This window comes from Trichoderma aggressivum, assembly GCF_033847375.1.
Source record: "Trichoderma aggressivum f. europaeum strain CBS 100526 chromosome Unknown scaffold_054, whole genome shotgun sequence".
NCBI classification, from domain to species: Eukaryota; Fungi; Ascomycota; class Sordariomycetes; order Hypocreales; family Hypocreaceae; genus Trichoderma; species Trichoderma aggressivum.
Genome location: NW_026946420.1, coordinates 41367 through 67576, shown reverse-complemented (window position 1 = coordinate 67576; position 26210 = coordinate 41367). Strand labels below are relative to the sequence as shown.

At 50.6% G+C, this 26210-nt stretch overlaps 7 protein-coding genes across 7 annotated transcripts; 3 read left to right on the top strand and 4 right to left on the bottom strand.

Moving 5' to 3' along the window:
* Positions 1-399: 399 nt before the first annotated feature.
* Positions 400-2546, bottom strand: Triagg1_9490 (uncharacterized protein; the record flags this gene model as incomplete). The annotated part of the gene is made up of 4 exons (XM_062904453.1): positions 400-890; positions 990-1261; positions 1328-1882; positions 1948-2546. 4 exons carry the CDS (start codon positions 2544-2546, stop codon positions 400-402), a joined length of 1917 nt encoding a protein of 638 aa, XP_062751527.1.
* Positions 2547-2830: 284 nt separating this feature from the next.
* On the top strand, positions 2831-4647 carry Triagg1_9489 (uncharacterized protein; the record flags this gene model as incomplete). Its single annotated transcript, XM_062904452.1, has 4 exons — positions 2831-2913; positions 2983-3014; positions 3854-4310; positions 4377-4647. 4 exons carry the CDS (start codon positions 2831-2833, stop codon positions 4645-4647), a joined length of 843 nt encoding a protein of 280 aa, XP_062751526.1.
* A 433-nt stretch (positions 4648-5080) lies between these two features.
* On the bottom strand, positions 5081-6230 carry Triagg1_9488 (uncharacterized protein; the record flags this gene model as incomplete). Its single annotated transcript, XM_062904451.1, has 3 exons — positions 5081-5912; positions 5988-6137; positions 6202-6230. 3 exons carry the CDS (start codon positions 6228-6230, stop codon positions 5081-5083), a joined length of 1011 nt encoding a protein of 336 aa, XP_062751525.1.
* Positions 6231-7685: 1455 nt separating this feature from the next.
* On the bottom strand, positions 7686-8522 carry Triagg1_9487 (uncharacterized protein; the record flags this gene model as incomplete). The annotated part of the gene is made up of 1 exon (XM_062904450.1): positions 7686-8522. The coding sequence occupies one exon, from the start codon at positions 8520-8522 to the stop codon at positions 7686-7688; it is 837 nt and encodes a 278-aa protein (XP_062751524.1).
* Positions 8523-9632: 1110 nt separating this feature from the next.
* On the bottom strand, positions 9633-10908 carry Triagg1_9486 (uncharacterized protein; the record flags this gene model as incomplete). Its single annotated transcript, XM_062904448.1, has 2 exons — positions 9633-10054; positions 10143-10908. 2 exons carry the CDS (start codon positions 10906-10908, stop codon positions 9633-9635), a joined length of 1188 nt encoding a protein of 395 aa, XP_062751523.1.
* Positions 10909-13007: 2099 nt separating this feature from the next.
* Triagg1_9485 (uncharacterized protein) lies at positions 13008-14681 on the top strand (the record flags this gene model as incomplete). The annotated part of the gene is made up of 3 exons (XM_062904447.1): positions 13008-13252; positions 13307-14332; positions 14615-14681. 3 exons carry the CDS (start codon positions 13008-13010, stop codon positions 14679-14681), a joined length of 1338 nt encoding a protein of 445 aa, XP_062751522.1.
* Positions 14682-19552: 4871 nt separating this feature from the next.
* Positions 19553-20946, top strand: Triagg1_9484 (uncharacterized protein; the record flags this gene model as incomplete). The annotated part of the gene is made up of 4 exons (XM_062904446.1): positions 19553-19940; positions 20065-20094; positions 20202-20412; positions 20472-20946. The coding sequence occupies 4 exons, from the start codon at positions 19553-19555 to the stop codon at positions 20944-20946; spliced, it is 1104 nt and encodes a 367-aa protein (XP_062751521.1).
* Between the last annotated feature and the right edge of the window lie 5264 nt (positions 20947-26210).

Genomic DNA, 26210 nt, shown 5'->3' with positions numbered 1-26210 from the left:
GGCAGCTCGATGTTCTAACTTGGAAGAGATGAGCGAGCCGCGAAGCTTCCTCCCTCCATGGAGCGGGTGGGACGACAACTCAATATCCCCACCCTTTTGTATATGATTTCCTTGTTTTTTTCTTTCTATTTCTATTATTACCACATCTTCACTCGACAGTGGCATGGCACGGCGTTTATGGAGGAGGGAGACATCTAGAGGCTTCGAGGCCACCGGAGACTGGGTCTAGACGAAAACAAAAAAAGCAAGGGCGATTTGGAACTGACTTCAATACGCGGCTGTCAGCATGCTTGTACAATATACGAAACGATGTAACATACCACCTGTGTAAAATTGAAATGATTAGATGAGCCCTCTACCTGTTTTAACCGTGTTGACGTGTACTCTTATTTTGATAACTCATGTTTTCCTGCGGACAAGTCCCTTCCAATAGTCGAAGCTATTCTCATCACTCTGGAGGCTCCATATCTTGCCGTTCCCCCTTCCATCAGAATCCGTCTCCTCAACACGCAGCATCCCCCAGTCGCGAGTGATGCCCAAGACTCTCGCCTTGACACCGCCCTCGGCCTCCAGCGTGATGGCCTGGCCCGTGTGCAGCCAGTGGCGGTAGTACCGCGTCTCGAGGTCTTGGGAGAAGCCCTCGCGGCGGAACTGCTCGTATACGGCCTCCAGACGGGTGAGGATGCGGGCGAGAAGGGTCTCTATGTGGAAGGGCGCGACGTTTTGCGGGAGCAGATCGGAGAGGGAGGTTGTCGGACGGGGATTGGTGGCGTTGATGCCGATGCCGAGGACGACTTGGTATGCGCCGTTGAAGTAGCTGCACTGGGAGAGGATGCCGCCGATTTTGACGTAGGACTGGGAGGATGCTGGTTTTGTGGGATCAAGGGCATCTAATGTTTAGGTTAGCATGAAATGGATGTATAAGGCTGTATGTATAGAGAAGAGAGATGGTAGAATCGTCATTGGATATCTCATGTATTGTAACTTACATATATCGTTGGGCCACTTTAACTTGACTGGCATCTTGTCATAGCCTGTATCATATGCGCGGATAGCTTCAACAATGGCAACGGCTGCAATATACTGGATGAACACTATCGGCCGTGATGCGGCAAGGTGAGCTGGGTGGTTGATCACGGTGGAGAATAAGAGAGATCCAGGGGGCGCGACCCAAACGTTGCTTCCACGTCCTCGGCCTGCGATTTGGGTCGTAGCAGTAAAAGTGAAGCCTGTTGGTAGCTTGCAGTTGAGCTTTGGGTTCCTATATGTCCATGAATCAGTAATTGTTTTGAACAGTCATCCAAGTGCAGTGTGGGACAAGACGCACTTTTCAAGCAGAGTGTTGGTGCTCGTCACGACATCTCCGTAGAGCAACACATCTCCCCATTGATCAGCGCTGGATTCAATCTTTCTGTACTTTTTCAGACTCGAGTAGAAACGTTCGTGGTCAAAACGCGGCGTTAGATCAACGCTAGGTAACTTCGCCTCATGAGAGATAATCTTCTTGATGACCGAGCTTGGGTCGTCCATCGTCTCAGCTTGCGGCAAACTGCTTTGAAGCTCGCCCAGATTCAGCCCGTCTTCTTGATTTATGATCTGGAAAGTATCCGCCTCTCCGCGGATATACTCGTTGCCATTCTCCTTTTCGATAGCGTCCCCCCAGTCACACAGCAGCTCCGTCACCTTGCCGCTCTCGAGAGCAGTAAGATGGAGGCTGGACAGCGAGGGGGGCGTATAATCGTCTTGGACAACTTCGAGTCCCAATTCTGATAGAAGAGCCTTCAAAAAGCTCGTTCTGGAGTTGTCGTCCGCGGCAAGTTTGTCGACCAGCTCGCTATAACCTGGGATGTCCGGCTGCGCATTGAGATTGGCTGGGGCAAATCTTGGAACATGTAAGCCGAGGTCGTCCCCTTACAAAAGGCCCAATGAACAGTATAGTCAACTTACTCCGGGTGAGGCCCGCTCAAGATTGCCTTGCCCTCTCCCACGTGGCATAAAACGACTGCAGCCTTTTCATCACCACCGTCCACGTCCAAATCGTCCTTGTACGAGGCCAGAACCTTAATCTTGCGTCCTCCTGTTGGGTTCGCATCAACAAAGACACCGCCTCCGTTATAATAGACGGCAAATTCGCCAGGTACCTGGTCTATCAGGGACTGCTTTTCCGCTTTGATGGTGGCAGCTCGCGCTCCCTTTTCGCTCTTGTATTCGAATCCCTTGAATGCCCCGCCACGACACGTTCCAGGGAAGAAACCAAGCTCTCTGCTGCCAATCACTTCCAATGCCTTGTTACCAACTTCGAATTCGCATCTGCTGCTGCCATAATACCCGCCGGCGCAGAGACCGAGATATGCCCCTCCTCGCCGGACAAACTCGCTGATGCGGCGATTTCCCTCGCCATTAAAGACCCGACAGTAGCCAAGATCAGCGCCTCCAGGAAACACAAGCAGAGCGCAAGTCTGGGCCCACGGCTCTTTTAGGAGGGCCGTCTCATTGATGGGGATGATGGCGTAGTTGGGGGATAGAAGCCGGCGGAGAGAGTACATGCAATGCCGCACAGATTCTGCCGTAGTCCCGGTGCCTGTTGGTTACAGTGAGCAAAAAATACGTGATACAGTAGATAGAGGTCAGATGGAGGGAGAATATTGACCTGTATGGACCAGGATATTGAGTCGACTGGGCGCCATGATGCTTTGTTTTCTCCGGCCGAAGTAACAAGTCACGCCACCTGTTAATCAATATTTGCTCTTTTCTTCTCTCTTACATCAACCGGCGCCGCAACAACGCCGGGACCATTGACGACTCTTCACAAGCCGCAAAATCTTCCGATATGCCCGGACAAGAGCAAGAAAAGCCGCCAGCTACGGAGGCTTCAGCCGCGGCAATTGAGGACGACGATGAGCCGGATGAGTGGTGAGTAGCGGGTTAAAGCTGGCCGTTTGAAGAGGCTCCGACGCTAAGCCGTGCCTTTGCGAACTCTAGGGACAAGCGGATATTCAGCACCGGCTGCGCGGGTGAGTTCGCCAGATGAAGTCAATTGATTTATGGCTACGTCTTTCTGGTCTTTTTTGAGGAGATATAAAGAAGGAAGAAACGTTGAGGATGGGATCAGGCAGTTTCCACAGTTTATTTTCAGAATACCTCTCTTCTAGGGTAACTGGAAAGCTGACTCAGACAATTCGTGAACAGATGAAAACGCGAAAATGACAGACTGCTACTACGAAAAGAAGGATTGGAGAGCATGTGCAAAAGAGGCAAGTATTTTGATTCATCGCAGAATAAGTCAAGCTTTCATCGCACTTATGTCGAGTTCGAAGCAGTTGCTAATTATGCCTGTTTGTGCCTGTAGATGGAGGACTTCAAAGAATGCTGGAAGCAGCACGGCAACAATGAGCGAACCAGCACCAAGGATACATAAATGGCCTCTCCCATCTCCCAGTATTAGTTTCAACTCGAAGAAAAATGTAACAACAGTAAATAGACTATCCTAACTCATTAAAAAAAAAAAATATCCATGAATTTTGCAACAAAGACATGCCGATTTGTATGTAATTCACCAGTGCGTCAAAGGAACATTAAACAAAGAACCACACGCAACGGTAGCCGGAACTTCTTTTGACCGGCCCATATCAGCGATAACACATGAAATCTTCAGATGCCGTGAATTCACAACCATTGCCCTGAACCTCAAACAACACAAGATTCCGCACTGCCAATCCCTATCCGGCCATGCTTCCCTCACGCAGAGCCTTTTCCGCTGCCTCCAGGCACCTCGCCCGCCGCTCCTTCAGACCGATCCAGCCATCATCAGCACGCCTCTATTCCACAGAGACGTCAACTACGTCAACGACAGAAGAGCCCGCAGCTAAGCCCAGCTCCCCCCCAGCAGCAGCGACGCCGAAATACGCAAAGCCCGCGCCCAGAGCGACCAAGCCGGCAGTGGCAGCGTCTACGCCGTCCCCCGCAGCATCGTACAGCGACGTCGTCTACCAGGCCAAGAACATTGTGTACGAGGACGCAAGGGAGGATGGCGATGTGACGGACCCGGCCGTCGTGGACTGGACGAGGAGTTTCTACGGCATCTCGGCCCGGCCGGTGACGGAGAAGCAGTTCAAGGCACTCATGCAGCCTGTGGACGAGAAGGACATCGAGGTCAAGCCCGACGGCGTCATCTACCTGCCGGAGATCAAGTACAGGAGGAGGCTGAACGAGGTCTTTGGTCCAATGGGATGGGGCCTGATTCCCAAGGGAGAGGCCGTTGTTGGTGATTCGATCGTGACCCGCGAGTATGCGCTCATCGTCGATGGCCGGTAAGACATCCTACCAATCGCTGCGTTCTCGTCACTCCCAAGCCCGTCTGCTAATGTATTCTACAGCTTTGTCTCACAAGCCCAGGGCGAAAACTCGTACTTCTCCGCCGAACAGCTCCCATCTGCCGTCGAAGGCTGCAAATCAAACGCTCTGATGCGCTGCTGCAAAGACCTGGGCATCGCCTCCGAGCTGTGGGACCCCCACTTTGTCCGATGGTTCAAGAAGAATCACATGGAGGAAGTGTGGGTAGAGCACGTCACGACCAAGAAGAAGCGACTGCAGTGGTACAGGAAGGGCGATGTGGATGTGTCGTATCCCTACAAGGCCAGCAAGTAGGGGCCAAACGCCTGATGGGATGAACTTTTACGTCGCCGATGAAAGATTTCACGAGGATTTGATGACCATCTAGGGGGTGCAAAATGTGCGAATTGCAATAAAAGAGACACACCCGAAAACAATTACATTGATCACAGCACGGGCGAGGAGTGGACTTGTATGATACTTGTGTAAGAGAAATAGTTTTTTCTTTTTGGTTGATGCCATGTAGCAAGGTTTCGATTAGACCTATGGGTTGGATGTACACAAAAAAAAAGGCATCTGTGGGGGCCGTTTTTTACTCCCCTCGATATATCATGATTCAATATCTCAAAGAGTGTCTCAAGTCTCCATACAAATTCATGTATAGCATCCACGCGACATGGCGGTAACAGGTGGTCTACGCGCTCAGTCTATACTCGCGGGCCAGCCATTTCCGACGTTCTTGATCTTCCTAGTCCTCTAGCCCAGAGCTGTGGCCTGTACCCGGCTGCGTATTGCGACCCCAAGGCATCCACGAACCACCGTCACCGCCTGCAGCATGACGGCGCCGGAGGTTGGCCTCATCTTCGGCCCCGCTCTCGGCATCGATCTTCTCAAAGTCAGTCTCGCTGCGGCTCTTGCTCAGTCCACTCCATCCGCTGAGCCCGCTGGGCGGCCTCTGTGTGATCTCTTCGTCGCTATCCAAGTGCCTGGAGCGAGATCGGGACTGCGTCTGCCCGCCGTTTCGCTGGAGTTGTGCCGCTTCACGATCCAGGGCTGTGAGAAGAACGTTGAGACGGTCCCGCTGAGAGGCAATAAAGGTCATCCTCTCGCTCGAGTCTTGTATGTGAGACGGGACGACTGATGATGACGATATGCCGGCGGCGTCGCTTCGTGCCCCCGAGCCACCGGTCGCCGCGGCTACGGCGCTGGCCAGCAGGCCGAAGAGATCCGAGCCCACATTGGAGGGGGCGGCAGGTCCGGTCGCCGTCGGAATGCTAAATCGAGCGAGGAGCGACTGTGTGTAGCTCTGGTAGGTGTTCGGAGGGGGAGTGGGAGGCTCGGGCTCGCTCGGCGGCAGGCCCAGGACATTGACTCTCAAGTAGTCGATTGCCTTTCGGAAGTAATCGATACCGGCCGCCTTGAGACGCTCATGGGCGCTCGCGATGAACTCGTCGATTTGCGATTCGTTTTCGCGGAGGAAGGGGTGGACGTATTGCTCGTACAGCACTCGGGCGCCCTGGGTTTGCGGCAGAATCAAGTAGAGGAAGAAGAGAAGGCGGATGTAGCCATAGAACGGCACCCTATAAGGCGAATGAATCAATATCAGAGCGTCACAAGCGGCGTGAGACGGACACGGAGGCGGCTGTAAGACGTACCACGCAAGGATGAAGTAAACCCACGACTCCACCAACAAACAACAGCTAAAGACGACCCAGTACATGAGCCATGGCGTCAGCTGTGCAGGATCCGACGTCTTCAGGGCTTTGTAGGAGGCAAAGATGGGGAAGAGAAAGGATGCGATAGAGCTGTTTTGCTTGGGGCGTTAGCGCTTCTTAGCAGTGACGGCATGGCGGGGCAGATAAAACCCACGATAAGAGCATCGCAAAGAGGTCGAACATGGTGGCGGGAGGAGGCCCGACGCGGCCCGGTTGACGTCCAGAGCTGGATTGAATATAGGTATGTAGAATATAGGAGAGAAAGCGACGAGTAGTTTTAGGGTGCCTTTATTCGCGATCACTGTCACGGAGGGCTTGTGCAAGTAGCAGGTTATACAAGGAACGAGTTGCGGCCAGAGGTTGAGAGTTGGGGGTTAAAGGGCTTAGTTAGGCTCAAGGCAGCTCCAGCCCAGCGGCCCTTTTGTTTGCGACAGAGACAGGCCTCTAATAGCGAGGCGATGGCAAATGCTGATGGCCTCTAAGTGGACCGGGCTCAGGTGGCAGAGCAGCCTCTCAGCAGGGATCAGTAGCCCGTGGTGAGGCCGGCAAAGGGGAAAAGGCAGCAGGATGGCTGTCGTGTGAGCAGCAGGGCGAGCACCTGAGGCGCTGAAACCGGAAGAAGCGTTGCGGTGCAGAGTCGCGCAACGGCAGAGAGGCTCCCCGCAGTTGCGAATCCGGCCGGCGATGGTGCTCGTGACTGGGCCTGAAGCGGCTGTAAGCGTGTCGTCCGGACTTGGGGATGACGCAGGGTGGTGTCTACCTGAGCGATAGTGGTTTATTAGGGGCGAAGAGCCGGAGCCTAGGGGATTTGTAGCAGTGCGGCGTAATAGGTATTGTTCCCTAGCGATGATTCCGGGCCGTGGAGGTGAATTTGAGGTGCTGAGGAATGACGAGAGAGTTGCGTTGAAAGATGCTGTGCTCACCTGTCAAGGGACTGATCGGGGCATTCACATGTCATTTGAATGCATTTATACAGGCTCATGTAAGTATGCGGAGAAGCCCGATTGAATGACGGCGATCCACGGAAAGAGCACGGCGGGGACGCAATAGGAGGTTTCCCATGTCTGTATAATCTAAATTAAGCAGTGAAAAATCAACAATCGCATATCCTCTGTGGCGCAATTGGCTAGCGCGTCTGACTGTTAATCAGGAGGTTGGAAGTTCGAGCCTTCCCGGAGGAGACGCAACACCAAATTTATTTTTTGGCAATTTTAATTCTATTTTTTACTACGAACTATATATGTCCCCTTGCTTGAATAATGTGATGATCAAGATACCCTCTTTTTGCGAGATTATACAGTCGTTGGCGCTATCTCGCTTGACCGTGTTGTACCTAGTTGGCAGGTAGCTGACATATTGGCAGTTGCCCAGGTTGAACTTATATTTCCCAGAGATTGGAAAGTCTTTACATCATGACTGACTAAAGCATTGAAAAAAAAATGACTGCTTGCTATTCAACTACACATATCCTTAATCTCTCTTTACTCTTTCTTTAAATATCAATTTCTCCACCTCCACTGATCCTCTCCCTTCTTCCAAAGCATAAACTCACCCGACATTCTCTGAAAAGTAATCACTGATAACAATCTGCTGCCATCTCGGTTGTATGGAAGTGCTTATCAACCCAGTCAATCTCTTTTACAGCAGCTGACGAGCCTGCCGCCACAAGCCCTGAACAAGACGAGATTGCAAAAGAGATGGCCCATATTTCCATGCTGCATATACGCTGCCAAAAATGGCCAACCACGATGCTAAGCCCCTGGCAACGAGGATCCTTTGAATAAGCTTCATCGTCGCTGCGTCGTTGACCCAAGGAAATGGCTCGTCCTTTGGTACGTCTTTGCCCAAGAATTCGCACAGCGGCCCCCAGCCGTCTTCGGCCGTCCAGACCAAGATCTTACGATTCCTCCGTTTGGCTTCGTCGAGCACCTGCTTCTGGTATACATCATAAAAGCCATCGAGATCGTTTGTGCGCCACCGCTCTGTGATTTGGTTCTTTGCTTCGCGATGCAAAAGCCAGTGCAGACGGTCGTTTTTCACTGGCAGGCAGAGCAACAGATAGGTCCATGTGCGGAAAAAAGCTATGCTGCTGTTCCAGCTTTGCAGCCAGGACTTGTCGCCTCCTTTGCGTTGGTTTAGGACCAGCAAGGCGTCTGGATACATGTCCATGAGATCATCGAGGAACCAGAAGCCAGGAAAGTCTGTCGTGGCTTGGTATCCATCGAAGATCTTGTGTAGCAGAGCCTGCCTCTTCTCCTTATCCCGCTCTTGCATGGCCTTGAGGACAATCTCGGCGCGCTCATTGCTCGGCATTACGTGGGCCATGTGCATGCAGGGGAAAAATCCCAGATGAGGAGATTCCAAAGCAGCTTGAAGCGAAGAAGTAGCGCATCGAGGAAGACCAGCACCGATGACTCGCATCTGGGGACCGAGAGCCCGCCGGTCTGGGCCTGTGGTATCAGAAAGGAAGCGCATGTTGAAGACCAAAACAGACCACCAGTAATGCCGAATTGACAAGCATTCAGGAGGAGAACCTGTGGTCCACGCTACCATGACCTGGGATACCGTCACTTATAGTACACGACTTGACTACGAGTACATTTGCTAATATGATATCTTCACACCATCCGTGGACAAGACCAGCAAGCTAGCTTTGCTTTGCCTTCACCATTCACAGTTCCCTGCGTGCCGCATTTCCAGGCTCACTATGGTCTTTTTTTAGTGACAGATGCTATTGGCCAATTTAGTTGCGCTTCGTCTCTCCAGCTTTGTTTCTGACTGGCAGCTTAATGGCCAAAGATATGTCTATTTGCAGTCAGGGCCTTGGCACGTTTCCACTGGTACCTCGGCTTTTACTCCATTATCAGGCAGGCACTATTTCGACGTTGGATAAGCTGCAGAATGTATGGCAATTTCAATCGTGATTTATCAATCTGAGGCTTTGAACAATAATCACTAATCAAACTAGTGCTCGTATGGTAGACGAGCTGGAGGTTTAGCGGAAGTCGCTGACGCCCGACGGACCATCGGTCGAGCTAGCAGAAGCTTACAACGTACGATGCCGAATCCCTCTTCGCTCTCAAGGAAAATGGGCAAGGAGAGGAGGTTCAAATCTCTGCTTATAGGGCTTATGTGGGCGGATGAATGAGGCTCCCGAACCCCTCTTCTACACTCCAAGAGATAGGGCCAACTTGAAGGATTCATGCGCGCCTTGTTCAGCTGCAGAGGCACTCCTTTGAACAACATTTGGGGCGGAGAGTATACATGGATGCCATCGGATTCTACGAACCGACTTGTAAAAGCTCATAGGATGGTGGGACTAATCAATCCAACGGATGCAACGGAACGACTTTGCGTATTACAACATCACGCGGCACTGCATAGCTACATGTAACGACAAAACATCATGCTGTTTACATGTAAACAAGGAGACCAAGGGCTGAATGTTTTGACGGCCAACATGCATATGTACTACAGGACTAATACTACTTTAGCATTCTGACTGTCAGACGCCAGCTGGGCTAGAATCAATAGTTACAAATCCACATAAAGTCCTGGGATCCTTTGTCTAGCGCGCTGTCAGCTTCAAGGCCGATCTGGCCAGAGCTCCTTTGCAACATCTCTCACCAGCCGCAGCTTTGCAAACATCTTTTCTTCAGTCATTCCCTCAGCTCCAACAGATACGCTGGCAAAGCCGCACTGCGGGCTAATGCCAATGTTCTCCATGACTTCCTCGACGCTGCGCTGTTGGCCGTCTGCAATGATCTTTGCAGCTTCTAGGACACGCCGCTTGATCTCCTGAGAATCCTCAAGTGCTGGATCTTTGGTCGTCACGACGCCAAGGACAACGTTCTTGTTCCTGGGGAGGAAGCGCAGAGGCTCGAAACCACCAGATCTTGCGTTGTCGTACTCGAGGAAGAAGGTGTCGTAGTTGAGAACCTTGAAGAAGCGCTCGGCGATTTTCTCATACGATCCTTCACTGAAATGGACTGACTTTGAAAAGTTGCCTGTGGAAATCACACGGAATGGGTCATTATTCTGAATCGCAAAGGAATGGAACAGATTGGCAGGATGGGATCCCGACTCACGACTTACCTCGGCAGATATGCAGTCCAACATGGAGCCCTTCAGGACGATCCGCGATACAGTCGTTATGAGCCTTCAAATATAGGTCAAACAGCGCATCAGGATCCACGCCGTCGTTGCGCAGCGAGTCTTGCATCTCCTCCGAGCAGAAATATGCCATCGTGGGGTCATCAATCTGGAGATTACGCAGTCCCTCGCTAAACAATGTCTTAATCTCCTTTTGATATGCCACGGCCAAATCCGCAAAGAAGTCCTCGTCTGATGAATACGCATCGGCACTATAACACTTTCCCGGAGCCAGCCTCAAATGGAAATAACAAGCCGGGGGCATCGTGAATTTGCACTCTCTCCACTGCTCCTGCGGAACCGTGTTGCGTAGCAGTAGCCAGTTTTCGAGATATGGGCTGCTGTCGTAGCTAATCTTGCCCTCGCAGATCGCGGCCATGGGATACTGCTGCCCAGATTTCTTAAGAGCCGCGATGGGCGGCGCAGAGAGGCGTGCTAGTTCCCATGGCACAGGGCTGACCTCGCGGAAACCGGTGAGCTTCTCGAAGAAACCCGAGAAGTAGTACTTGCGATCGAACTCGCCTGACGACAGCGCCCTCGTGCCATTGAGCTGCTGCTTTTTGACGGCTTCTTTGATGGCGGTTTGTTGGACTAGGCGGAGCTCTTCCGCGGTGATTTCGCCTTGGTCGAACTGTTTCTGGTGATCGGATACATGGGCTGGCCGAATGAGGGAGCCGATATGGTCGGCGTGAAAGGGCAGTCTCGCCATATTCAGACGATTCCGTCGTTGGCGATAGGGCTATCCTACTATGGTTTGTTGAAGAAGACCTCAAATGAAGCCCAACTTCGATATATGCTAATACAGGTAGTTTGCAACCTATTTATCTATTCATGACATCAATAGTGCGTGCGCTGCCGACCACCTCAAACAACAAGATCGTCCTAGTTAGCAGCGCAAGATACTCCAACTTGACTACCTTTCCCCGCAACTCCTCAACGATCCCGCTTCATTTGCCGAGGGGCGAACTACTGCAATGGCTCCGTCAACGTTCATCGAATCGCTGCGGCCGTCACCAAAGTCTCTGCATGAACATGTGTGATGTATCCTCTAGGGTTGCAGAACCTGCGGGGGAGCTCGCTCGAGTGTGGGCGACTCGTTGCGTTACACCAGGGGTTGGACCCGAAACCATCAAATAGACAGTTGAGTGTCAAGCGTCTGCAATAGTCGAAACCATATCGTTGCAGGGATCATGACTTCATCGGCCGGGTAAAATGGCTGCTGTGGATGGGATGGGATGGGGTTGAGGGGCTACCTATTTTCCCGCGGCACAAACTGACCCGATTCAGCGAAATGCTACAACCCGTGTTGGGAGAGTGAGAGACAACTTGTGACCTCGTGTTACTGGATCGCATGGACCGTAGGACTCTGTTTTATTGGTCTTGTCATGCCATTTACTGGACGACACTGTCTTTGACTCTAGAAACAAAGCTCGATCCGCATTTCTTCTCTTTATCAAAAGGGATAGTCATGGGGCTTATAAGCGATATGGATCTTGTGTTTGCATGATAGGGTAAGTGAGTATTTACTTTCTGGTGAGGAAAGTGATTGTTGCATTTGAGTGTACGACTCTTTCGAGACGCTTTAGCGGAATAGTCAATTTATACGTGAAGTTCCTATTTGTCTACGATCATTCAGATATATGGGATGTGTTGATAGGTCGAGCTTCTACACAACCATAAACCCTATGCAAAGACCATTGCAATAATAATATTGATGTACTCTGTAAACAAGTATATCTACCCAAAAGTACGATTGATCCCTTCCCCTACTTTCCATAATACAAGTGGTCCTCTTCTGTGTGGTAAAGGACTGCCATCCATCCCTCAAGTCCAACAGACCTAGTCATCTAGGCCTAGTGTTCTGTTCCCTTGCATCAAATCAGAGACAAACCCCACGGCGACGCGTTTGTCTCACAACGCCGCCGCGTTGAATCTTTCTCTAGCATCTTCTCGCCGAGACCAATGTCTTCATCGCGATAGCTGAGCTGAGATTCCTCATTGTATTCGATCCACTACGATATCGATTCTGCGGTGCATGCCATACAGCGTCATTGGACTTTGATGTTTCTCTAGACAAGACGCCCTATTCAGCCGGTTCAGCATTGTATTCCACCACCATGAACAGGGTGGCATTCCTTGTTCTTGAAGATGGATCAGGAATTGTGTTACAAATTGCTTGGGACTCATTCGGCTTGCCTCTGTATGTTGGGTAGCATGACTAGCCTCCTTTGGCTGAATGATATGCGGGCGAGAGCTCGGTTGCATGTTGGCCTGAATATTTATAGCTTTTCACGCATAGGAATTTGGATATCGGCGCCGCCATGGTCAGGCCACTGATGACCAACATGTGGCATATGGCTTACAGCTGAAGGTTCACGTATCTAGCTACGACGGAGCCGTGGAATCCGAGATGGTTTCCGCACCAAGAAGAAACTTGCCTTGAGGAATTCCAAGAGAGCGTGCACACTAACCTCTTGCTTCTCTAGTAGAACCATGTCGTGAGACATCAAGAATGCCGGCACGCCCAGAGGCGGCAAAGCCTGCGCTCTTCACGAACAACGCAGATCGCAACCCGGATAACCATGCATATGCATTCTTCATCGTGGATTGTATCGGTCTTCTTTGATGCGGGTGGTCCATGTCTGGAGTTATAAATAATGGCAGACTCTTCCTCCTGGAAACACGAGTCCTTCATCGCAGCAAGTACCAACTCAACAGCAGTACACTCAAATCTCCGATTTCCTTCCTTTAGAATCCGAGAATTTTATAGTCACTCTTTTATCACAAGACATTCTTTTTCTGTTCAATATGCGTTCGGCTTTGATGATCAGTCTGGGCGCCCAGCTCGCCTTGGGCTACTTCACGAACTCCTCGGAACCTCTGCAAAACAAGCTCGATGTCCACCCGCTGCTTGTTGGCGACTTCAGGCTCTTTGGGTGCGTGGCATCGACGGCCGGCTTTCCCAACTTTAAGAAGGTTGCTTCTACGAATCTCATGAACCTGGACTTTTGCGCAGCTAGCTGCCCAGGCAAGTTCTTTGGCACTTCCGACAGGTGAGTGTTTTACGGAAACATAGTCCTTTCCTACATGTTGCTCATGATTTATAGGGATTGTTACTGTGGAGATGAGCTTGATTTTGCGACTGCAGGCAAGATTGGCGAGGATCTGTGCAACACTCCTTGTCCGGGAGATAAGCATCAGACCTGCGGTGGTCTCGCCGCTGCTGCTCGTTTGGCTCGGGAGAAACAGAAGCCTCTGTCTGTTGTCTTGAGCTTATACGTCAGAATTCATGGTGAGGAGCACCGCGACGACCACGAGTATCATCACGATGATCACGAATATCACAACGACGGCGATCAGTGGAATCACACTTATGGAACTACGCCCACTCGTCCTCACCATACCTTCACAAGCACCATCACGAGCACCAAGACCAGCACCATCACATCTTGCCCGTCTTGGGTCCAGCACTGCCCCGTCGGCCACAAGACGACCGAAATCGTGACCGTCACCACCGAGCTCTGCCCCAAGCCCGAATGGCACAAGAAGAAGATTGTCTGCTACGGCGGCCACTGCGCCCCCGAGGAGCCCTGTCGTGAAGAGCACTGCGAACGTCACCGCGTCATCTGCAACGGGGACGACTGCTATCCCGAGGCCTGCACCGACAAGAATGAGTGGCATAAGCTGGTCATCTGCGATGGCAAGGATTGCCGCTACCACCAGTGCGCCGGCGACGAGTGCAGCTCCAAGATTGTCTGCTACGACGGCAAGTGTGCCAAGGAGACGTGCTACGGCGACGAGTGCCGCAACAAGTTCGTCTGCAAGGGCTTTGAATGCGGCCACGAGCGCTGCAACGGGGATGACTGCCACAGATATGAAGTCTGTAATGGATCCGGCGCCGATTGTCATCCTCGACCCCCTTGCGATGGCGCAACTTGCCCTGTTCCTCCTCCTCCTGCGCCTAGACCTCAGCCTCCCGCTCCCACGCACGACCGTCCTGGCCCGCCTAACCCTCCTGTTCATCCTACCACTGCTCACGGCTGGCCTCACCCGACTCAGCCTCCTGTTGTTGCCGGCTCGACAAAGCTGGGGGCCACAGTTTTGACTGCCTTGCTGAGCTTCGTCTTCTTCCTGTAAGTGAGCTATTAGATCGCGGGATGAGCTGGAATTTCGGTATGCCTTTGCAAAGGTGGAGGGTGTGAAACGGTGAGGGACTAGATTCAGGGGATATTCAGATGATAGACTGGAGCCATATTGTTGATTTACTCTAGATGGACAATAGTGTAGTGTTGGGGCACCGAAGCTTCTACACTCTTCCAATGACATTCATTTCATTCAAGTTTTTCATTCGACTCTTGATCTGTTCGATTACTGGGGCCGCCTTGATATGTCATGCTATTGTAACACATTTTCAGGGGCCTAAATGCGAAGCGACACAACACCATCCGACGGAACAATACAGTGAATGCCTGTAGTTTCTAATTTTGAACAATTATGCCACTTTTCTTCGGAGCAAGTAGGAAAAAGGGAGGACCAACTAGATACGGAGCACATCCGATTAGTCGGCTATCCCAGCGTCGGGGAACTCGCCCAGTCCACGACACAAAGCTGGATGACACGAGGAACCCCTGCATAAGCCACAATGCCTCCAACATGCGAGAAAAGAGAGCTGATGCCTGGCGGTGGCAATGGCCCGTGTGTTCTTCAAAACAAGGCGAGTGATAGGTGCCACTATGTCGGGTCTGGGGGCAGACCTGACCCAACGGTTGTTGCACGAACAGTTCCGACACCATGGTTCAGCAATATCCCTTGCATGACCATGTTGTTAGTTTCAATGTTGCTTTGGAGTTATCCATTCAATCTTTATGAGTCTTGCAGGAGAATTGTTACTTGAGTATTCACGAGGCGTTGTTAAGTAAGTGACGTTTAGGACTGGAAAGTCGGCCACGAGCAATTCGGGGCAATGAATCCTAAACACGCCAATGTAAGTGCGTAGCGGCTCTCCGGTGTCAAAGCAGCGAGATATTTATTGGCTGGCGCGGGGCAACAATCCAACGATAGCGAACAAAAAAGCCATAGCTTATGGTTCGTTGGATGGGCATTATGGTTTCTCCATGCCTTGCCACGGAGCATCACTCGGACCACATTGCGGTTGATGTGCCCGGATGATATCGGCCAACCCCCGTAACACGAAACACGAGTCCACCGCCGCAAGACATGAAATCGAGGCAGCAGGTTCAGCTATTGGTAGCAAAGGGAGAAAATCATCCAACCGCCAAGATAAACCAGAGCAGAATGAGGCCTCATACTAGATAGCTTACCCCTTACCTACCTCATATCAAGCGAAATGTAGCGACATGACAGAGTGACAGAGTGAGGACTCGTACCAAATAAGTGCATGGTAACGCGAAGGGCTTCAAAATGCAGTTTGATTCTGGAAGAAGGCTTATTTGCACCCACACTCATGGGTCGAGTTCGCCACAGACTAGTGGTTCTAGATAACCGCCCAGGATGATGATGCAAGCGCTGCTGTCAAATATCAACTCAAATACTTGAGTTGGGCCAACGGAGAATGCACCTAACCCCGTAGGAATTCATTTCAAGCCTCGGCCGTAAGACGTGAGACCATTCCAACATAAGTAGTTGCAGGCAGTGGTGGGATACTGTAGGTCAGCACCACACTTCAGGCGACAGACATTTATGCAAGAGACGACTCGTACTGTAAGCAACCAGCGAACTTGATTTTAATATGGGCTAGACTCGAAACCGGACCCTCATGACATGAAAAGGCGTTCCGATTTACCGAGGCGGAGGAGACCAGGGCCTGCTAGCAACGCCCGGGACGCAGAGAATATTGAGGTCTGACCAACGCCATCTGTGGACGGAATGCCAATTGAAGGCAAAATAGCCCAGCCAGAGCGAACGTCTACGTAAGGGATCCCTGCAGCGGCTTGCATAAGTGTTAGCCAGGGAGTATCAGGACGTGGCCAATCACGCAGCCATCGACTGGCCTCTGAGACGCAAATGGAAAACCTTGCATTGAACATCTCAGCAAGGACATGTACCCTACAGCACGTGCGGTTTCGAAGATACGGGAATACTTGGGCCTATCTGTGCCGAGTAGGATAGTACTCCGAATCGCATTCGTGGCTTGCCGGGCTTGTTCTCTAGTTTGGCATAGCTGCAGTGGAGCGACCAGCGAGTGGGCTTTTGGAGATCAGCAAGCCATGGAAATTGCCAATTGCCAGCGTCGAGGTGGGTAAGATGAGTAGCTCAAAGATGAGGAGGCGTTTAGCGTTCCTTACTGTCGGGTCGGCACAAAATGTCAAAGCCGAGAGGAGCCTTTGAGATGAAAATGGGGGTCGCGAAGCTCACTAGGGGCGGAGCCGGTGAGAAAAGCCCATGCCACCTAAGCAGCCAATTTGATCCGCAAGAGGGGGTTCGTTCGTGTCTGCGAAGCGTCGAATTGATAATGCAACGAGCTCAGCCAATCGTCGGATCGGCCAGCGAGAGAGTCTTGCGATTCGTGGACGAGGAGGATGCCCAGGTAATGAACGTAACGTAAGCGTATCAGCCGGTACGAAGCATCTCATATCTGGGCGAAAGAGCACGAGTACAGGCAGAGTACGAGTACGGAGTAGACGCAGAGAAACCCGGACTCGTACGAGAACGCTGTACTGGACGGACTGGATAGTAAAGACAAGGAACATGACATGGACAAGGGCTCGGCGGAGGTTGTGTTGGCTTCGAGATGGAGAAGTGTGTGGATGAAACGGCGAGGCGAATGAGAGAAATTGCCTGGTATGCTACCTGGGTACTTGCGAAGGTGCTAAGCGGTGTCCAATGGCAAATTGCAACCGTGCTGCTGCAACGGCAACTGCAACTGGAGGCCGCACCTGCCGTCCGTGGACGAAGCGAGCACAAGTCAAGAGTCAAGGCATGCGCTACCGAGGGAGTACCTGCCTGGGTTCGTAACTCGTACTGTCCTTTCCTTCGCACTATCCATTATTGGATGCTGGCTCGGAACTGATGCAGGAAGGCACGGCCCAATGGGCTAATTCGCATCGGAAGTTAGTGCCTTCCAAGGCTAGCACGGGCATCAGAATTCTTCAGTTGGTGTGCTCTTAATTCCGTCCGCACACACAAACTTGTCCCAACACACTCGATTCACCGAGATGGCGAATTGCCACGAAAAAAAAACTTGATTTATTCCTTGTTTCAACCAACTGAAGAAACAGCCTGTGACATGCCGTGCTGTACAGTACTCGATAGTGCTGCAAGAAGAGAAGAGAAAGGGGAAAAAACGGTCCATCGACGGCGGCAGTCAGACTGTTGGCTTGGCATCCCGCGTTCGTCGATGCCTTACCGGACTCGAGCACCGGCATGGAAGCACTGGAACAAATCCTGCAAAGGGCAGAGCTCCGCGTATTTTGATGAGTAATTTGGAATGGAGGTTACACACAGTGCCAGATGCTTTGGCTTGGGGTTTCTCTCTCTCTACGCTGCCGATCAACTTGGCAAGTAGGCTGAGTCGGAGAACAAGAGACAGCTGGATAATTCTCCGGAGCTTGATCATCCAGAAATCTGCTCCGGGTCCAATGAGCCTACCTGCTTTCTGCTAGAGCCCGGCCGCCACTCATCATGACGCCGCAGACCGCAGAGCAGAGTCACGCCATTATCGCGGACCGAGTCCATGGCGCTTTGACGACCTCCAACGTCGAGCCCATGCTGCTGCGGGAATATGCAAGCAGTCGAATTGAGGCTTCAACTAGTTGCGCTAGAGGCTCTAGGCATGTCTTGGATGGGGCTGGCGGTTAGTTCCAAGCCAAAGCTTTTGTTGCTCAGTCAGTTGCGATTCTGGTGGAAGATGACGCTGCGGGCGCTATTGGCCAACCCTCCGAGAGAAAAAGTCCACCCATCACCTCTGGCGACATATACGAACAGGGAGTTGCTCGGAAGATATCGCCCATGCATGACGACATGGCCAATGAATGGGACCGTGGACGGCAATCCTTAAAGAGCAGGGAGACAAAGACTGTACCTTGCGAAGCATGGAGAGCAAGATGCGAATACCGAACTGCGGAGTTGGAGTGCCGGGTTTGTTGCATATCTGGACTTGTATGGGGGCCCCGACTTGCTCGCTATCATACCGCCATATCCATCTCCAGAATCGTCGGCAATCCGCCATCATTCACTCCGCTCGGGTTGCCCTCTCCTCTCTTTTGCACCTTGTTCCCTTGCCAACTTGCAAAGACAAACAAAATACCGTGGATCGACTCGCGAACCGTTGTGATAAGCCTTAAATCTGTCTAGCTTCCCTATGCTATCTCTTCCCAAGGGGACCCTTCGTCCAGCCCCTGTCGATGTCAGCTTCCCCGTGTTCCTGACGCCGCGGACTGAAGACTCCGCTACAGAAGCACATACACGTACTCCATACTGTGCTGGTATAACGTCGCCCTGCGGTTTAATTTCTTTTCCTCTGATCTGGCCCCCTGTCTTGGCGGTGCGGCAAAACGATTTGGAAGCTTTCTCGCCGTCTTACTCCTTCTTACAACCCTCAGCCTTCGCCGACGTTTACTCTGTACAAAGCATGGCTCTGCCCTGACGATGATTGAAGTGATGCCTTGATCTTCTCGCTGGTTGCCATCTTTCGCCCGACTCCTTGCCGTGCAAGCGCCGTGCGAGCGCCGTGCCCGACTCCTGCTACGGCTCGCCAAGACCGAGACAGCAGGCCTCTCTGGTCCGTGAAGCTATTCGCTGCGTTGCTGGCCTGCAGCGCTACTGCAAGAAGCTGCCACCTTGCTGTGCGTGCCCCAACCGTCTTCGACTTGGACCTTGGCCCCAGTATCGTCTCCGTGGGCCGGGCCTAGCGTCTGGTCGGTAACCCACCATCTCTCAAGGTCGCCGCTCTGTGAGAAGCCTACTTTAGTTGGCGATGCCCCCGGTAGGCTAGAAGATACTGTAGCCATACGCACACAGCCATTTCATACTTGCCGGCAGGTTGATCCCCTACAGCGGCTGTTGAAGGTTGTCTAGCTTATCACCAGCCAGCTCCTTCCAGAGACTGCAGATCGATCTTGAACTTGGATGGGGCCACAATATCGCCCAGTTACCGCTCGCATTCGCATTCTTACGTTTACCTGGATACATATCGCCGCCCACCAATTCGCTTTCTCAAATATTGCGGCTTTTTGACTTGGATGTCCAACCACATCTTCCGCAGACCATCTCACTCATTTGGACGTTGCCTTTCACGCACACAACTACACGCGTAGGCAAGTCTACACGATTTACATCGCTGCAATTCTTCACAATCGCGTCACCTATCTGTGTTCTCAACATAAAAAAGAAACATGGTTGACGACGACGCAAGTAGCGGACCAATCCCAACCCGTCCCGTTTGCCCTCCGTCACCTACTTCGACCAATTCGGCTATCACCGTGGGCACATCCCAGGACGCGGTTCGCATCAAAAATCTGGAGCAAGGCGAATATATTCCCGATGGTGACACCTGGGACGAGACGCGTAGTCTCACGGAAAGCATTCGTCAACACATTATCGACGGAGGCCTACGGTACCATGCCTATCACGCCGGGCAATACAACTTCCCCAACGACGAGACAGAACAGTACCGCGACGACCTCAAGCACAACCTGACCATTCATCTCTGCGAGGGCACCTACTTTTACGCTCCTATTCATGAGCGGCTACAGAAACCAGGTGCTGAAGTTCTCGATTTAGGTGGGTCTCTCTGGCGCCAAACGGTCTATGCCTCCAACTTGATCACCATCATCTGCAACCTCTTTTCTATATATACACGTTGTCACTTTAGAACGCTCATTCGTGTACTAATGGTAGAAAACAGGTACCGGGACAGGGAAATGGGTTATCGAATGTGAGTAAATCCAGGCGAGATTGAATGTCTATGCTACACAATTCGTCAATTTGAAAACCCCGAGCATAAGACAGCCCTAGTCTCATATTTCTAACCTCGCCTTCTAGTGGCTGACATGTATCCAAACGCGACATTTCATGGCATGGATCTTTCACCCATTCAGCCCGATTGGGTACCAGAAAACGTGCTCTTTGTTGTCGATGACATCGAACATGACGCTGGATGGACGTATCCTGAAAACTCCTTTGATTATATTCATATTCGCCACGCCGTCCACGCCATAAAAGACCGAACCGAGCTGTGGGATCGGGTTTACAAGTGAGGTTACCTGTTTCTTCAATTTTGGCACTCTCTAACATGACTGGCTTCTCTCTCAGGCACCTAAAACCCGGTGGTTATGTCGAGGTTCAAGAGTTCCAGTATGCTGCTCACTGTGACGACGATTCGTGCAACGAGCCATATGCTTGGCGTGACTTTTTACGATACATGAACGATGGTCTTGCCGTCCTCGGCTCAAACCTCCATGGCATCCTAAATGTTCAGGACGAGCTTGCCGCTGCTGGTTTCCAAGATCTTCATCGATTAGATCTAAAGTGTCCCAACGGCCCATGGGCAAAGTCAAGGCGTCTCCAAGAATGCGGCCACATCCTCCGAGATGTCATCCTGTGGGGCCTCGTCGGACTAGCCAGACGGCCGCTTCATCACGGGCTTGGATGGACACCCATCCAGATCGAGATGTTCCTCGTCGAAGTCCGCAAGTCCGTCATTGCAGAGCGTAATGGCCTACCAAAGTTCCATTCCTATTTTCCCTTTCATAACATATACGGCCAAAAGCCCCTGGATGCTGCTTGAATATGTAGCTCAGCCGCAACTTACGATGGCGCCTATTATTGTAACGACACATGATTTGAAAACCTCAGCATACATACGTGGCCTAGGGCCGAGACAGTTGTGTCTAGAATGGGCTTACTAGTCAATCAACGATTAACGACACATGCTATACCACTATCCCGCATTTCTATCTGACGACTTAATTACCAGACCGGATAGATAACCCCCTCCCCTCTCAGCCAGCCCCTTTTATAGCCTCTTGATATAAAGATGCTCTCTACGTCTAGAATACCCTCGGAACTGCATATAATAGATATAGGATTGATATGGCGCACAATGGAGTTGTTCAACTTGAAGCGTGGCTGAATGAGATATTGTTTGGAGTCTGTCATGCCTCTCTTTTAGAGTATTGGTGTTTAGATGCATGGCATTGGTGTCAGGGTTCTATTCTTTGCATACAAATACGAATATTATGAGTAAACATTCAACGGCTACAATGATAATAAACTTGTGCTTGTGATGAGGCATACATGTACTTTCACAGTATTCTCCGTGTGCAAGACTTGTCATATATGCATACGTGCAGCAGTGATAGATCCGGAAAAGCCGCTGTAGTCGTATCGACTTTTGCTGCCACAATATGCAGCAAGCAGAAACGTTCAAGAGAAAGACAGACAAACGCTCCCGGAGATAAGTATCGGATACAAACATACGAGTATATGGCCAACAGAGCCAATCTGACATGCAGGGTACAAGGCGGTTCACGCCCCCTTTGTGGTATAACGGCCGAGAGGAGGAGAAAAGGCCGAAATCCCCGCTTGATTCTGCTGGAACCGGACCAACTCTTGTCACATAATTTGATATTATGACATATTTGTACTTTATAAATCAAGTGTGGAGTTGTTTTGTATGTGCCCTGATTGCCGGCTGGGTTAAATCTGTGAATGCGACGAGTAAGACCTAGCGAAAGCCTCTATGGGGCTTGCGGTTTCCCCCCCTCCCCCTTCCGTTGCCGGGATGCTCATTGAAGCTGGCAATGGGGTAAATCTGGGTTTGTAGAGGTTTCTCTGGGTAGGGGGACGTAGTCGATGCGTTTTGCGTGGGGATGGTTGTTTGTATGGGGGCGTGGGGAGAAGAGGAGGCAAATCGATGGTGAAATAAGATTGTGATGGCATGGCTTGATGCTTTGAAGGAAGGCAGAGCTATTGGTGATGGAAGAGCGATATTGAGAGGTGATGATGAATGATTATTGGCACGGATAGATGAGGGAACTGGAGTTTTGTCTGCCCGTGGGTGGAGATTTTGTGGGAGACGGAGAGGACGGTGGGAGAGGCATAAGATTGGCTGGGTCAATTGTCGAAATTAATCCGCGTAAGATGCTTATTTAGCATTGAATAACCTCGGATGCCCCATATTTAGTGATTCGGGGACTTTGTACGGAGGCTAAATACCTGAAGATGTTGGAGAAAGGTACCGATATTGCGGGCGCTCTGCTATTTCTTCAAGGGGACACGGTATTGTACCCCGGGGGAGGCAGTAGCTGATTGAGTTTTCATTTTCTTTCGAGATTTGGTATGATGATTTATGGTTTAAATGTTTATTTGTTGTTTGTTAGCGTCGTTTCAAAGCTATTGGATCCTTTGCTGGATAAAAGAGGAGGAATTGGTGACGACTTAGCTTGGGAAAGATTTACATTGGCCCCTTGTACGTACGGAAGTCATCCGAGACGAGAATTAAAGAGAAGGTGATTAGCTTGGACAGATCTCTTGCTAGTCAATTGGTTGATGAAGCTTATTATATATGGGTATATTAGACCCTGTCTCTGAGTAGACCTTCTCACGACCGTAGTGAGGAGGTGGAAGCGGAACATACGTATATACCCATATAATGCATTCACATTATACCAACAATAACAAACGTGCACTCGAAGGTTTCATTACTTGTAGATGTGGCATAATTATTTTGATATACGTGTTATTACTTCTGCAGACGTACACACCTGGCTTCTACAAGGGGAGAAATTCCCCCGAAGTGACCACCCCTCCCCCCATGTCTAGGCGTGATAAGTGCAACAGACGAAGAAAATGTTCAGTTAAGATGTGTTCTAATTTATGGCGGTGATGTTCGATTTGGCAACAGAGTTCTCCTATCTTTCTTGGGTATCTCCTACGGAGGATTGGCGCTGAGAACGACCAATGGATGCGCTTTTGCAAAAGTAAGAGGGTGCATAGGAAAAGACGTGCTCACAGCCATCATTTTATTTGGAATGAATCAACGAGATGGGTCACTATATGGAGGTGTTTGATGTGGAAAACCTGATAAAATTGGGTGCTTTGCTCGGTTTGGCGAGCACTTTTATCCTCAATACCTTTGGGGAACTCTCAAAGTCTACTCGGCATGGCCAATTTACCCGTGAAAAAAAAAGTAGTTGGCAATCATGGATCTTTGAGGCTGACTGAATTATCAAATAATAATACAATCATTTAAATTAACCAATCAACAATTTCACCCTCATGAGAAGAGTGTTGCCTTTGCGTAGCCATGATCACTTTTCACCGGCAGAGTTTCCAACGTTGCGGATGGAAAACACGGATGTTGTTATGGAACGCTATACTATTACGTTAAATGAGCAATTGAAGAGTTTGTGGTCATTATTGCAAAATCTGTGACGGGAAAAGATCGATCGCGGCAATTTACTAGTTCAAAGCAGATGTCATTACCACAAACTTGTGCACCACAAGCGTGGATATGGATTTGGCTGTGACCCGTTAGTATCCATGGAATAGATAAGTCATATGTATTTAATCAAAGGATCAGATCTAGTATCGCTCGAAATGTGTGATGAGGCTGGAGTAGTAATAGTGAGCATTCCCGAATAGTAGCTCAATGTTCTTGACGTACGATTCCTGCTGATCGCAAGTAAAAGAGAATGATATAGTGCGACAAAGTGGATTGATTTGGCTGTGAGTGAAGCTGTCTTTTAAAAACATAACCGGAGCAGATGGGCGCAGGTAATGGAGTTGATGCAACATCTTCCAGTCATCTGCTTCACAGTTTTGCGGTAACACCATGCGTCCAGCGCTACACGTGCAGCTTCTTTCGCAATAGAAAAGAGTTTAAAAGACTAATGGGACCCGATAGTCATTGACTATAAGAAGAAACGTCTATGTTGAGAGCATGAGCTAAATCTAGCTATAGAAGTGATGAACTCTAGAACGGTTAATTGATACCACAGTTCGCAGGTTTTCGGTAATATGATGCTTTCAAGCATTCTCCTCTCGAATGACAACGAAAGTAGAGTGTATTCATGAGATCTTTTCTTATAGAAGTAAGTGACTATGACGAATTATTACTAGATATGAGGGATAATACTGGTAGTTTTAGGAAGATAACATCAGCACAAAGGGATGTGAGTAAGCATGAGGCTGCTCGACAACAGTTCTCTTTGGAAAGTAGGAATCGGCTTAGTTGTGCAGTTACATATTCCTCTATACCTAATAAGAGTTCATTATAGAGTTTCAAGAACTATACAAATGCACTTATTCTTAAGACAAGCTGAGGGACTGACTGTGTTGGAAGAGGACCAACAAGCGTATATAGGCAGAGTTCTCTCGTCGAGAGCCGATTGCATTCCGTAGATAAACGCCTTGAAGCTCACGAATTTTCCTTATGCTACATCGTTCGTGAAGTTGGACGAGCTCATTGGCCTCAAATTCATGCTGCCTTCAAATCGAAAGGCCTTGAACAATAGACTATGAAGTTGTTTGTCAATTTGTCATTCTGTTGACAGTCCAAGTCTGAAAATGCGGTATACAGATAGACCACAACTAGAGAGTCATTTCTTGTGATATAAGATTACCTATACTACACATCTGTTGGTATCAATCGATGCCACTCTACCCTTACAACTCCCCCATTGCGCCACACTTCCCATCTCGGCCACGTCCGACCTCAACCGGCACTTCCACCTCCGGTCCAGCCCCGCCCACCGGCACCCCCGAAGATCTGCGCCGGGGGCACTGCTCAATGGCTCGCTCCAATTTCGGCTCTTTGGACAACTAAAGACGCTCGTAAAGATGCACAAAGGAAGCAGTATCACGGAATACGAGCAGCACAAGCGAGAGAGAGAAGAGCCGAACAAGTGGAGGCCGTCCGTCCACTCGCTTTGCTTACCACATTCCATGATTTTCATGTCGGTCGTCATTAATTGCCTAGATACGGGTAGGCGCAGGACAATCGCTCCAGCATCATCTTCTGCAGCTGGGCGGAACGAAAGGGGGGGCCCTTGTCTGGCTGGCCGCAGCAGTTTAGCGGCAGACACATGTGCTGCGCCAGGCTGAGGGCCAATATATGCAGCGAGCCGGCGTGCATTATGCGGTCCCAAGTTCGAAGAGAGAGGCTCCTCTCAGCAAAAAAAAAAAATCTGGCATCTGTGCAACATCGGTATCTCCAGGTTACATTTCCCAGTTGGAATGCGGGTGAGGGGGAGAAGGAGGGGTGATATGGAATACAATGCACCGTGCTTCTTCTTCTTCTTCTTCGTCTCCTTCTTCTCCTCCCCCCCGCTTGTGTGTGTGCCAGTCGAGAGCTGACAATGCGTGCGTTACGGGATGGTGATTGTGAGGATGACTACATGAACATGCTCGTACACGTTCTGCTCAGCCAGTGAGCACGTCAGACCGTCAGACTCCTTCAACGCAGTCATGCATGGAAGAGCAAGACGGGCGTCCTTCCGGGCCTTGGTTCCCATCGCCCTACGGCGCACATGGACCTGCATTTGCTCATTCCATCTCATGTCTGTCTTGGGGATTCCTGTCATCATGTAACACACACACAGCCCCCGGCATGAACCACGGCCGCAGCCCTGTTTTCTGTTTTCTGTTTTCCGTTTCTTTTCTCCTCCCCGCCAGATGGAGCAAAAGACGATGACGACTAGAGACAAAGACTCTTGTCCCCAGAACAACTCCCCCCCCCATACTGTACGAGTACACATGCATGCCATTAAACCACCCCCCTCGCAAATCCCTCTTTCAGTGCTGCAGAACCCGTCAGGTGAGTGGGATTATGCAAGTCATCCTTCCCACGGTCCAATCCCAGACAGTTTGCAGTTTCAGCAAACTCGGCAAACCACGCTATTGAGGGCAAACCCGCGTGGTGGCTGGCGCTGGATAATCGCGGCTTTCGGGGCGCTCCGAATAATCAAAATGGGCCCATCCCAGTCGGTTTTTTTTTTTATACAGATGCCCAACCTAACTTATGCATCCGCCTTTTGGGAGCCAACGACC